Source organism: Cavia porcellus, unplaced genomic scaffold (genome assembly GCF_034190915.1).
Source record: "Cavia porcellus strain 051 isolate PalLab524CR breed Dunkin Hartley unplaced genomic scaffold, mCavPor4.1 scaffold_3, whole genome shotgun sequence".
Lineage (NCBI taxonomy): Eukaryota > Metazoa > Chordata > Mammalia > Rodentia > Caviidae > Cavia > Cavia porcellus.
Window position 1 is genome coordinate 6,650,919 of NW_026947486.1, and position 14,305 is coordinate 6,665,223.

Sequence of the window (14,305 nt, forward strand, 5' to 3'; positions counted from 1 at the left end):
CCTTTTGAAACATGTAGCCTATCATAGTACTATCTTTAACCTTTTAAATTTATTTCCTCAATTATCAACTCTTCTGAAAATAATTACTTAAAAATGATAAAGGGAGCCAATTTTTATGACATCCTTTTCCTATATACACACATATATATATTTTTTTTTTATCTTTATCTTTTCCTACAAGTTTATCCCTAGAACTCAGCACATTTTTTGTATTTTTATTCCATATAGTAAATTATGCATTGTATTAGATTTATTTTGTGTTTATTTCTTTTTCCTGTCAGACTGTGAATTCTTGGAAATCAAAAAGCTTTCCCTATGTGTTTTTGCCCATCCACTGACATCTCCTGCATGCTATGTATTGTCATTTTTTTCACAAATTAAAAATGTCACTTGTTACCTACTTCATTTATACTGTAACAGCTGAGTTTATCTTCCCTGTCCTGTTTTTAAAAGGACAATATTGTGTATAAAAGAGCATATGCATGGGAGTTGTTTTGTAACCCACATTTTATGACTAATGGTTGAAGAAACTAAAAATATCGAACCTAGATATGAAGTGGTTTTTGGAATCTGCAGAAAAGTAAACCTTAAAAGTTTTTATATTCACCAAATTAGCATTAGTGAAAGAAAGACTGTGTCTACTGCTAATAACTCTATTCTTTGGGTAAATGTGACAAAGCACAGGTTTCAACTCAGGGAGGGAAGCAATTGTTCAGTGTTATTCGTTACTGGAATACTTTGATCTCCAGGAAAATGATTCCGTAACACTAAAAATATGAGAAAAACAAACATTAACCTGTTTCTCAATAGTGTGTACAACAGTCCCCTGAAATGTGTTAGTGCTGCCTTTTACCAATTATGTAATAATGTCTCTCAAAAATAAATTCAATCCTTTGAGTATTTTCCCCAAACATGGTGTCTAGGAGATAATGCTGTCTTTTATACTTTGAAAATAAAAATGATGAAAATTGCACTTTAACCTTACCATTTATTTTCAGGCCCTTATGCTCTTTCATATGTCAAAGTTGAAGAAGCCTAAGTTCATTTTATTTAGAACAGAACTGAGCCTTCCAGAACATTTTGTTATCCCCCCTAAAATCTACTTGCCTCAGATTCCAGAAACTCACCCAAAATTGACTACGTCTGAAGGAATTAAATCTTCACATACAACAGGTAATCAGCAATGTGTTGAGTGGAATATCTAGCACTGTTGCAGAAAAGATAGTAGTAGAAGCATGCATGAAGAGAATAATGTGCCATTTATGAGTAGTTTTTTATCTGAAAAAAATCTTTAAATATTTAATGTTGGTCTCCTGATGCCTTTTTATTTTGTTGCTACAATTATGAAACTATAAACCACATTTTAATATGAGTAGTGATACACTGATACTATTAACTGCAAGGGGTTAAATGCAAAAATGTGACAATTTTTTTATTTTAAAGAGAAAATCAGAAATTCAAAACATGATAATAAGAGAGTAACAATGGTTAATACATTATGTATTGTTGTCTTTAAATTAGTTACTCAGAGTGTAAGAGTGGCATTTAATCTTCCAAACAATATTACACGAATCTTTCTTTTCAATGAACTAAGAGACATTAATAGTATAGCTGTCTTAACTATGAGATATATATATATATATATATATATATATATATTGCTTTTCCCTTCTTTTCTCCATCCTCACATTCTAATTTCCTTTTGAAACTTCTTCCCATTTTATAATATCTATTGTACATTCTGAATCTTATTTATACTTTCAGCTTCTTACACTAGGAAGACAATATGATGTTTATAGATGTGAGCCTTATTTATTTCACTTATGAATTTGGTCTCTAGTTTCATCCATTTACTTGTAAAAGCTGTGAGTGTATCCTTCTTTATGGCTGAGTAATACTCCATTGTATAAAACTATTACATCTTTTTTATCCATCCTTTGGTTGACTGACATTTGAGTTGTTTCCAAGGTCTAGCTATTTACAAATTGTGCTGCCATAAATGTGGGTGCACATACATCATTGTGGTATAATATTTTCAATTCTTCTGGGAGATACTCAGAATCAGCAACTTGGATCTCATCTTCTTAAAAAGCTTTTTCACAGCAACATAAATGAACAACAGAGTGAATATACACCCCACAATGTGGGGAAAAAAAGTTTGCCAAATATTTCTCAGACAAAGGATTACTATAAAGAACATATAAAGAACTCAATAAACTCAGACCTCCCAAATTTAAAGATCCAGTTCAAAAATGGGTATCTGAGATGAATACACACAACTCAGATGAGGAAATACAAACAGAAAATTAATATATGAAAAATTGTTCCACATCACTGGTCATTTGAAAGATGCAAATTAAAATAATACATAGATTCTACCTTGCCCTGGAAAGAAAGGCTATTATCAAGAAATCAACTGATAATAAATACTGGAGGGGCTGTAGGCAAAAAGAAACCCTTCTTCACTATTGGTGGAAGTGTAGACTGGTACAACAATTGTGGAAATCAGTATGAAGAGTCCTCAAAAAACTAAGATTAAATATTTTTGACTATCGAAAATTATCTTCTTTTTTAAAAAATTACTTTCTTTCAAGTCTCTGCTTTAGTATAACAATGTCCCTTTTTTCCCAGAACTATTCCTGGAATATATAATAACTCTAATATTATGGACTCCGTTAGAATTGTGATAAATTCGGTTTTATTTTAGTGTTTTTATACTCCTATAGATTTAGCTTAACTATAGAATGCTGTAAAGATATTACTGAATTCTTGAGTTTAATTTTCAAGTTCTGAGTGTCTTAAACAAATAATTGAACAAGACACCTAAAAAAAAGTATCAAAGTTTTACATTTATTAAAGATGGAGTAAGAAGTACATTTGACAGAGCAGGCCACTGAGAAAAGCTCAAAGTGGCTATGAGGTTAATGGCTGGTGTCTTTGTTGTCATATCCCTCACCTTGTCACCAGTTCTTGGTCTTCCTATCAAAATTCGGCCTGATTTTGCCCCCACTGAAACATTTAAAATAGCAAGGCCCTAAAATGGTCAAATAGTGAATTCAAGGAGCTCCGGTTCTCAAGGACAAAGTGGCTAGTTTAGAAAACACTATCTTTGAGAGAAATTCAAGTGAGTAGAGGCTACCTTGGAAACACAAGGAAACTGACAGAGGGAAAGAAAATAGGATTAAGTGATACAGAAGAAATAGATCATAGTGCAGAGGAGACACTGCTCAGTGCTGCTAACAGTGGGTGGCTAGCTGCCAGCTGGAAAGGAAAGTGAAACAAACTGTTTTGTTCATGGGAAACTAGAGAATTGCACTGGGACCAAAAGAATCAGAGGCAATTGGAACCAACAAGGAAAATGCAGAATGCTGCTTCCAGAGGAGCTTTCCACAGTCAATATTTGGTGGGTGACCTCAGTACAGTATTTGTAAGCACAAACATGGAGGAAGACATGGTGGGGACATCATTGTAGCAAATGGTCTAGTGTTTGAACCTGAGTCCCAGAACAGCTCTTTGTCCTCAAACCACACTGCATACATCCAAGTCCCCATAGTGAATGAGGAAAGGACAGTCATGGGAGACAGCAGTCAGCAAACAGGCTGCAAGGAGACCTGCTGAGAGGTAAGGGATGAGGATCAGAGATTCAGCTCCTGTATTCAGAGGCCAGGTTTAACTTGAGTTGCAGAGAATTGAAAGCTCTCACTGGCACAGTATTCTCACTGTAAGCAGACCCCAACACCCAGCACCATTCTGAGGGCAGGTTGCCACCTTTGACTTGCAGCATGAACAGAGATACATGCTGGCCTGAACTCTGCTCCTTAACTCTAGCTGAGAAAAAGATAGATGTATCTAAAACAATTGAAAACTTCATTATTATTTATTTGATTGCATTATTTTTAAATTTTTAAGTTGTAATGTTTTATTCTTTGCTGTTTTACTCCTTTACATTTTCTCATTGACTTTCATTCTATTATTTTACCCTTTCATTATCTATGAGCATGTTTATGTATCTGTGTTTCTCTTCCTGTTGCAATATTTCTCCCCAATAGTTTATAGAGAGGAAAGGAATTCTTGCTCGTCCCTTTATATCTCTCCTACTTTTATCCATATCACCTTACCTAAGTTCTTTCTCATCTGTCTTATTCATTCTCAATTCTTTCTTTCCTTCTCTTTTTTCATTTGTCTCTCTTGTACTTACTCTTCAACATTTATATCCTAAACACCTTTCCCATCCCCATTCTATCCTCTTTTCTGTTATTTCCTTATAAATATATATCAGACCATCTTTAGGATCCTTTGCCCTCTCTTATTTCCTCCTTCCCATTACTGGATGGCAGAAGACTTACAGGGGGAAAAACTTTTTTTTTTCTCCTCTCACTCCCCTCTGGCATTGCCTGGTTTCCAAACCCTGGGCATTACATAACTTACTCAATTAGATAACTCTTGAGTGCAGTTTTTCCCCATTCAAGGGAACATATCCATTACATTTAGCACATTTTAACTGTGGGTTAGGACTCAGGTATCATGATGCCTACACTTTAGCTGATTTAAGTTCATAGGAATAACACTGACTCAGTGGACAATTGTCTAATAGTGAATCTGGATGTTGAATCTACCATCATACCCAGGGAGAAGGACAGCAAGAGTTACTAATCCAACAACTCAGACTGGATCAGACTCTCCGAGAATAGCTGCAACCTTATGGAAAGAAGTCCTGAGTCTCAGTTAGCTTCAGTGTTACAGTAGAAGGATCAGAGAAGTTACTGGGGTTTGAGCACCAACATTCTGTCAAAGACACTACATGGGAATCACATATGCACAATCAAAAATTCTAAAGGCCACAAGAGCTTGGAATGAAGTATTTCAAGCCATAAGAACAAATAATTTTCAAACTTTTCCGCAAAGTTCTCCTTAAAAACAGATGTAGAACTAAAGTATTTCCATGAAAAAGACTAGCTCAGAAGGCATATGAATGCTGTAACAGTTCTAGAGGAAATACTTGTGACTATTTAGAATTTCACCCACATGCTATAGTTCATTTCTCTATCTAAGCTCTAGATTATTTAAGTTCTTTCCCAGTGCCCAAGCAAAAAGAAGGGGGCTACCTCTAAAGCCCTGTGGAGAACCGTATGAGGCTATTTTCTTTGGAAGTAGAATTTTCCCATTCAAAGGCAGATAGCTACTGGACTTCTGGATGCAGGGGAATAAAAAGAAAATATCTTTGAGCCATAAGACTGGGAAACAATTTCTGTCTCCTCGAATTAAAGACAGATAATTATATAGGGATCTTCAACCAGGGTATGGATTGAGATTATAGCCTCATTAATAAAGTGGAAGTCAATGCTCTAGGGCCATGAGTAAGGCACACTGGCTACTTGACACACAGAACCGGGTCCAAGTGGTGGCTTAATATGGCCCCATGTCCAGTGTTCAGTCTGCTTGCATTTAAAGAAGAAACTTTTTCTTTTATTGGTCTTAGATTTTCCCTTGGATGACTTGGGTATATGTAAAGCACTACCATTTGTGACAGACATAATTCTTGCCTGCCATTTTTCTTTGCCTTTCTTCTTTTCAGTCTCATCTAGATCTAGATTGTTTAATACATAAAAACCAGGTCATATATGTCTCAGGAACATCTGAAGTTTTTGTAATTTATGCCAGATATCTAAGACTGATTGATTTGTGGAATGATGTCACAGTGCTTGTCCCTGATCAGAAGATGGATCTGTATTTATATATTTATGCAAAGAGCCTATTAATTGATTATTAAAGAGAACTGTATTTTCCTCTGCCCTGTGTAGCTCTCTTCCTTTCATAATTAACAAGTTTCTTAATGCATCTTTTTATTCCCATAAAAGCAGGTATTATTTTTGACCTCATGTTATTCCATGTCTAGAATTACAATCCCAGTTTGGTTCTGTTGAAGGGACAGTAATGTCTCTGCAGCAACTCCTTTCTCTTCTCTTACTGTTGCATCTTGTTCATCTGCATATCTCTTGACCTCCTATACAGTTCTTTGTTTTTTATCTGGGGTACAAGTGGTCAAAGCAGATCAGATTATCTCACTGGGAATGGGCAAAGGCAAGGAGCAAAGTTTAGAATCCATCTCAAAACCTACCAATGCCTTCTGAAAACTGACCTAAATCTTTGCAGTGGTATATATCTGCTACTGAAAATGGAACCCAGACTCGGGTACTTTGTTTTACCTCCTGAGACTTCTGCTAAGTTAAGGATGATCTATGAATTGGAAAAAATAGGAAAATCCATGCCTTGTGTGTCTTTCAGGATTTAAAGCTATCTAAAGAATATGAAGAGGGGATTGTGAATAGTGGGATTCTCTGGGTAGCTAGGCTCTGATAGAATTTCTGTGTCATTTGAAGAGGATGAGGCTGATTTACTTACTTGAGGATTATAAGGAGGAAGTTGAGGCCCTCCCAAAGTTTGACACTTATTACAGTTAGAAAAATAAGTGTGCTCTGCACAGAGAGCAGGACACTGAGAAGCTCACAGTGATCTGGAGCTTAAATGTGGGGGTCTTTTGTAGCCACACCTTCTGCATGACATCAGATCTAAGCCATCCCAGGAAAAAACTTGTTTGGTTTTAGACAAGACGTTTAGATTGTTCTTTTTGATTGGCCCCAGTTGCAGGGCTTGGAATCTGTGCTTTGTGCATGTGTCCTGGTTATCCAGCATTGACAGGTCACACCCACTTGTTCAGTCAGTTTGCCCCACCTTGTTGTCCTCTCTCAAAAGTATACTTACAAACTGGAAATTGCAGGATAATATTTTTGGTTTACCTTCTTAGGAGAGCTTCAATTCCTGACATTTTATCCTTACAGATATTTTCACTCTGATAAAATAACTCATTTTGACTTGTGTTTTATGTTTATGGAGGTTGAGTCAATAATTTATAAAATGTGAACTTTAAAAATGTTTCTTACACCTCTGTATATCTTCCTTGGTGAGTTCAGATTCTATAATACATTTAGAGAGGCATTGAAGCAGAAGTTTGATAAACTTTTTCCCTTGGTTTAAGTCCTAGACAACATGCTGTTTATTGGCTTGCTAGGAGCTCACTCAAACTAATTAGTAAATCAATCTGCAAGAATTTAAAAATCAACTCTGTTCACAACACGGTTTGTTTTTAATAGAAAATAATTAGAGAAAGTTTATGGAATTCAGAAATAAAAATGCAAAACACAAAGTTAATTCTCTCTCAGCAATGCCTGGCTTTCTTCCCCAAGGAGGGGTTAATTAGCAAGTGAACTGTTATTTCTGTTCTTTCTTTGGAAAATTTTGTCTTCTTAGAAGATTACATAAGAAAAAAGATAACTTAGTTAAAATATTGGCAAGCTAGGACTCATTCATAGGCCCTCTCTTAATTTTCCATTAAATGATCCATAAAGACACAGAGAATTTCAAAAATTAAACAGCAATGGAAAGGAAAGATAACAGCTAACCATTTACATAAATCCTATTAGGAATTCCCACTAATTGCTGAGCTGATGTGGCCAGATTGAAAAACACATTTAATGTCCTTTGCAGGCTCATGCCCAATTAAAATATAATTTAGGTATAAAGATATAACAGTTTAATACCATCTTCTGCTTATTCCTCAAAAACTTATTATTTGTATCTATCAGAAACCCAGGAATCTGCTTCCTTACTGCAAGCCTCTTGACACTTATAGTTCATGAATAGGATTCTAATGAATGGACTTAAGTGAAATGCTTTTAAAGATGATCGCCCCTCCTTTTTTGGCTTTGTTTTGACTGTGAGTCTTTGTTAAACATTTTTCTTTTTCATACTCCTTGGCAAACAAATCCTTGAATTTAAAATCACTGAAACTTTAGGGAAAGTGTAGAAGAACATCATGCTGCTAAGAATGTAAGATTTGCTGGCTGTGGTGGCATTGGCAGAGGGTAAGCATAAAAGTGAGTTATGGGGTGTTAGTGATGGGACTAGAATTCAGCAGCTAACTGGAAAAATAGAGGGATTTTCAATAATGAAAGTTTCCCCTTGGATTACCAGAAAATTTCCAGTGAATACTGAGTAGAAAAGAGGAATGGGAATACGAATTCAACAGTCTAAACAAGTTCATTGCAAAATCTGAGAGAGACCTCTCTGTGCAAGCAGAATAGAGAAGTTGTCTCTTACAGGCTAAGAGGCTTTTTTATACCATTTCGGCAAGATTTAAAGGGAGTGGATCAAAGAAATATCAGACTGATGTGTCCTCTGTGTCCTTTGTAACCTGCTGTAAATTCCTCAGGGACAACCAGTAATCTGCTGAATGTGTTCTCTGTGATCTACTGACATATCCTCGGGGGACTTCCCGTTGCCTCAGTCCTCTGTGACTGTTTCTCTGAGTTAGTGGGCAGGCTTATTTGAACTAGTGGAGTTCCTATCTGTGCCATGCTCTATCAGGTACAAAAGTATCGTACCTCATGCAGGAAATTGCCCCAAAGTGTATACATTGAACTACTTACACATTTACGTCTAAGAGATCACTCCAGAATGAAAGAGGAATGAAATCCTGTACAAGTGAGCACTATGAAACAATAAATACATTCTATTTCTTTAAGCAAAGGGGTAAAGAAAAGGCAGAAATATTTTTTGCAATGCCAGAAGATACCCAAATTGAGATATATAGAGGCTAGAATAAAACAACAGAATAAGGACAAGAAGTTCTCAAAAGCAATAAGTGAAAATGATAAATTATTTTAAAATCAAAAATTTTTACTCAAGGCAAAATTGTCAGCAATAATATTGGAAACAAAAAATGTGTAAAGTATGGTGCTTATGCAAATTAACCGTCACTACTGTTAGTGGTCATGTAGGTCCATAAACCCAGATTCCTTTTATTGTTATTGACCAAATCAAAGTGAGATATGAGAAATGTAGCTCCTGACCTACTAATGTCAAATGTTAAGAGTACATGTCCCCTAAAATCAAAGAATGAATTCAAAGAGTAGGAAAGTTTTATTGAGATATAGCTCCTGAGAGCAGGAGAAATCAAAGTGGGTAGCCACAGAGGCCCTTTTTCAGGGATAGTTTATAAAGCAAAATCACAGTGTGAGTATTATATGAATCAAACTCTAGTCAACCAATAAGATTATGAGTATACTCACTTAGCAAATATTAATCCAATAGGGAACGAGGGCATGCACAAGGTCTTTATGGCCGATATCGTTAAAACTGGCATGTTCCTAAAATAGGAACATGTTGGGAAAAGAATGAGACCAGGTATTCTGGCCACCCACCAGGGTGTTCAATGCATGTCTAGACTTAGTGGGCGAGGTGGTACTGATTACAGTTCTGCTTGTCCCTTAGAGAAGTATGCAAGTCTGGCCAATGTGCCTTTATCTTGATGCCTTGGCTTTTCGGATGCACTGCCAGACACAATTCCCATGTCTGAATTTCACTGATTTTCTTGAGAGAACAGTCCCTTTCTGACTAGATATTAACTTATTTTAACTTTCTTGTGTATAATAAAAGACAGCCATTTATGTTGATGAAAAGGAAAAAATACTTTATGGAAAGAAGCTCCAAGGAGATGGAGGGGCCCATTTGACTGCAATCATCTCATTTTGTATAGGTGTGTCAGAATTTTTCTAGCAAGCTACAAGACTAGGGAGGGAATACAGTGAGATAATAGACTTATCCAGGATTGTCTTTTCTTTTTCCTGGACTACACTTCTCCCTTCTTTTTTTCTTGTGAAAATGAAACTGGTCCTTGACTACCTGGTTCCTGCATGTGCATATTCTGTCCTAATCCAGTGATGGCAAACGTTTTAGAGATTGAGTGCCCAAACTGCAACCCAAATCTACTCATTATCACAAAGTGCCAACACTGCGATTAAGCCTGACTATACAATGCTTAGCTGTTGGGGCAATGCTGGGATGGATTGGCTTGCTTGCCAATAGAGTGGGTTCCACAGCAACACATGAACTATAAGGCCATAAGTTTATCACCAGTGATCTAACCTGAGGACAGTTAAACGTAGTGATTTGTGAAACAGTTCTGAGGAAGCTTGGAGAAGCCACTTGTCTCCCCCCAAATATATGTATATGTATGTGTATATATATATATATATATATATTTAATATTTTAGTATTCCATCTCACTATTCTTTTTACAGAATAATTCAGAGTAAGGATAAAATAAAAACATGTTCAATGTAACAAGGAAACATTAAGAACAACTTAAAACTTACCATCATTTGCTATGGATACAGAAATTAAATTTGGAATAAAGAATTTAGCATCCAAACACAATAGTTAAAAAAAAAAAATTCAGTTGCTATGTGTAAGTCACATGATCATTGAGCTGAAAAACAAGAAGAAAAATTCACGTGTTACAAAAATAAAGTCAATTACTAGACAGCTTTATAAGGAACAAGTTGTTGTCCTTATATGTATGAAAGATTTTGTAGTTTGGGGGAACAGAGTTAAATTATTTTAGGATATTTTGCATGAAATATGCATGTTGAAAACTTGGGGCAACAAATATATAGAGAGAGTGCCTAATGTCTAAACCAGATTGAGGCAAAATTTTTAAAAATCTTGATGAATCTAATAGTATATGAAAACAGAAAACCTACAGACAAGATGTAGTGAATAAAAACAAAAAATGAGATGTTAACATATAAAGCTACGTTGCTAAATACAAAAGCTTCTGTCTGACCTCTCCATTCCAGGAGTCAAGTAGTTGAGAGGCAAGGGAGTGTTAGAAAAAGAAACTTATTATGAAAAACAGGCTATATTCTGAGTACCTTCAGAGCTAACTATCAAGTGCAGAGTTTATATAAATATCTTTTGCAGAAGGGAAGGGTATCAAGAGAAAGAGGGAGAAAAAAGATAGGGAGGAGTAGGGGCAGTACCAGTTCTCTGGGTGGATGTAGTAATTATGTGTGGCCAACACATATTAATAAAAATTAAAAAATGATTTAAAGATCTTTTAATATCACTGAATAACATCATGGTTAAAATTTCTAGCTGCATCCTTAAAATATTGTTTCAAATGGTGTTCAGATTATTTTTGCAGAGATCAAGGGTATAGCTCAGTGGCACAGCAACTGCCTGGCAAGTGTGAGGTTCTGAGTTTGATTCCTGGTAATTCCTTCAAAAAAAGAAAAAAAAATGCATATAAAGGCCATAATAAAGCCATATTTCTAATTTTTTTAATTAAAATTTAAGGAAGTATATTCTTAGCCACTGTGAAATAGGCATCTATTGTTAATCCTGAAGTGGCTGATTTCTTCGACCCATAATCAGATGTTTTCTTAAGGTCACTAGATTTTCTAGATTTTATAAATTTAAAGAAAGATTACTAATCCTGAATTCTTATGACAGATGCCTCATTTGTTCTATTTTTCCTGGAATTTCTGACTAGCAATTAATATCTTAATCATTTAGGTATGAATTTTCTTCAGAACTTTGAATGCTGGACAAAAGTAAAGAAAAAAAATCAAGTTTTCATGGAAAATTTGCAAGGGACAAATTAACCCCAGTGGGATACATTAGTCTTCTTAATTATAATAAATATAGAATAAACTATAGAAGTATATATTTTAACAATGGAAAGTAAAATGTACATTTATGCTATTACAAAAAAAAATCTACCAGGTAAAATATCCAAAGACTTACTGAGTGTGTTTATTAATTAAAAAATAGATTAATAGTAACATTAGAATAAATAGACTTTAAAATATGGCTACATATGCAAACTATATAAAGCAAAAATTTCCAAAGAAATTCAATTATAGTAGACTATTTTATTATAACTCTCTCAATAATTAATTAAGCAGACCAAAAATTATTACGACCCTACTAAACTTGAACAGCAAATTTTGTAAGGTTAGGTTTTTCTGTACATAATAAGATTAGTCTGGCTGTACTGGGATTTTCTCATCCACAAGTGGAGTTTGTCAACGAAAAAGGGTTACATGCATGCCATTCTCTTAGTATCCCAGATACTTCTGTCACCATGGGTAATAAGGTCCCAGAAGGATTTCTAGGTTCTCATGTACAATGAACAAAGAACCGGACATTGGCACTTGATAGTAAGGAAAAAATTAGGAAAGTTTACTGAAGTTTAATTACTGTAAGAGTGAGCAGAAAGGAAATGACAAGACCACTGAGTGTGTTGGGTTGAAGAATTTAAAACTTTGGGCTGGATTTTTTTTTTTTTAATTTTTTTTGTCTTTTTCCTTTTTATCGGTACCAGGGATCGAACTCACGACTGCCTGCTTGCAAGGCAGGCGCTTATGCCGCTGAGCTAAAACCCCAGCCCCTTTGGGCTGGATTTATGGCATCTCTTCTTAGGTCTTGTGAGGGGTGTGATTGACAACCTTATTGGCAAGGTTCTGAGTCATGTCAGCTGTATATATTTTGCATAATTCACTCTGCTATTATTGGATATATGAGATGCAGTACCTATGCATGAACCTTTAATGATCTCTAGGTTAACAAAAGTTACATAAATTAGCAATGTTTAAACTTTTAGAGCAGTAATGATAAAACTATGGCATATGTGCCGATGCCGCCACGCAGAGCCCTCTCAGTCAGCATCATTAACCAAGTGGTTCCAGTAGCCAAGCATCATATAGCAGTTACCTTTTTTCTAAACTAAAACCTTAGTATTCAGTTTCAATTGCGATAAAAAATTGGGATTTAATTTGCAGTTTGCTCTCTAAAAGTTTCACAGTCACTGTTTTAGAGCTTTCAGTGATACAGTCTTCTGCGGCATGCATACCGCAGTTTCTTTACCACTGCTATAGGTATTGCTGGAGGATCTGGGACATGCAAGTCTTATTTTGGAACTGAGGATTCTCTGTCTCCATTTAGAAGGCCTTAGGACCAAGGTCAGGGGATTGGGGGTGGGGTACTGAGGAGTTTCAGGTGAGCTGAGGAGAGCAGACTCATAGATTCAGATTTTACTGTGTTACTTAATTTGGCTTCTCAGATTCCTATTTCTACCTTTTCTTTATTTCTATCACCTATTCTGATTACTTTCTTCCATTACTTACCTTTACTCTCCCTCTAAATCTGTCTGTTCACTCTTAAATATTATTTATATATCATTCTGGTGATATAAAGAAAAATTAATTCAGCCTATTTTCAAGTAAAAATCCAAATTAAATAATATTTCAAAAAGGCTATCAATAATTAGTATAGCTTTTTCATCATTTTTAAACAATTGTTCTTTTATTATTATATATTACATTTGACATCAAGTCTTAAAATTTACAATAACCAAGCCACTTCAAAAAAATTTTTTTTCTAATTGGGAGATGCTAAACTACATATCTACCAGTAAATATGTTTGGAAGAATAAATCAAGCTTATTTTAAAATTTGTAAGTGCTGCATCCTTTTATTTTTACATAAAGTCTGTGGTCATACTCATGCTTTTTTATTATTTCAAGAAAAGTGATGAGCACCTGTTATGAATCCATGACTTGTTTTACTGGAGTAAAAGAAGACATATTTCTTATATGCCTATAAGAATATAAAGCACTTAAGTAGGAAAAATTATAATTAATATGCCATTTGATCTTTTGTCTTGTATAATAGAAAAAAATTCCAACAGTGGATATAATTCTGATTTAAAGGTCAGCCAAAAATACTCTAAAATATATTTTTCATATTTATTTAAAATAAATAAATATTTAAAAAAAGAATAAATGTAATTATTAATTGATGACTGTTCATTTTCTGAATAAGGGCCTGTGACTATTGATTATAATGTATTAGAAATTATAGAAGGTAATGTCCTATTAACTGTATTACTTAAACATTTCCACATTTTTAAAGTTTTCCTTATAATTTTTGCAATTGAAGGCAGGAAAAACTATCAAATTATATTCTCCAAATAATGTTCTCCAAATCTTCCAATTAATTTAAAATTTAGTAATCCTAGAATTATCAAGTGTTGCCATTTGTTTGTTGGGCTACTACAGTAGAAATGAATGGAAATCCTAGTAGTGCATCCTTTTTCAATCAGATCAACCATAGGCTTATTTGTTTTAAATATTGAGATGATTCCATCTTAGTTATGGTATCTCAAATTCAAATACTAAAGTGTTAAAGAGCAGTCAGCCAATCTCATTTATTCAAATAGATTAACATTCTGAATTCCAGCCAGGTGTCCTGGAAGGCACCTATAATCCTCAGATTCAAAAGACTCAGGCAAGGAAATTGTTGCAAGTTTGAGGCCAGCCAGGGTTACATAGTGAGATGAAAGCCAGCCTGAATCACAGAGCAAGACTCTGCCTCAAAAGAAAACACCTTGAGTTCCAAAAATT

The 14,305-nt window shown here is 34.8% G+C and overlaps 1 protein-coding gene across 6 annotated transcripts in view; it reads left to right on the plus strand.

Moving 5' to 3' along the window:
• Cfap47 (cilia and flagella associated protein 47) overlaps positions 1–14,305 on the plus strand; it is a 386,549-nt gene that overhangs the window by 213,326 nt on the left and 158,918 nt on the right. For all 6 annotated transcript variants that reach the window (XM_063245680.1, XM_063245681.1, XM_063245682.1 and 3 more), the window contains one exon: positions 999–1,173. In XM_063245680.1, the coding sequence (XP_063101750.1) occupies positions 999–1,173 (175 nt within the window). The remainder of the gene's footprint in view (positions 1–998; positions 1,174–14,305) is intronic.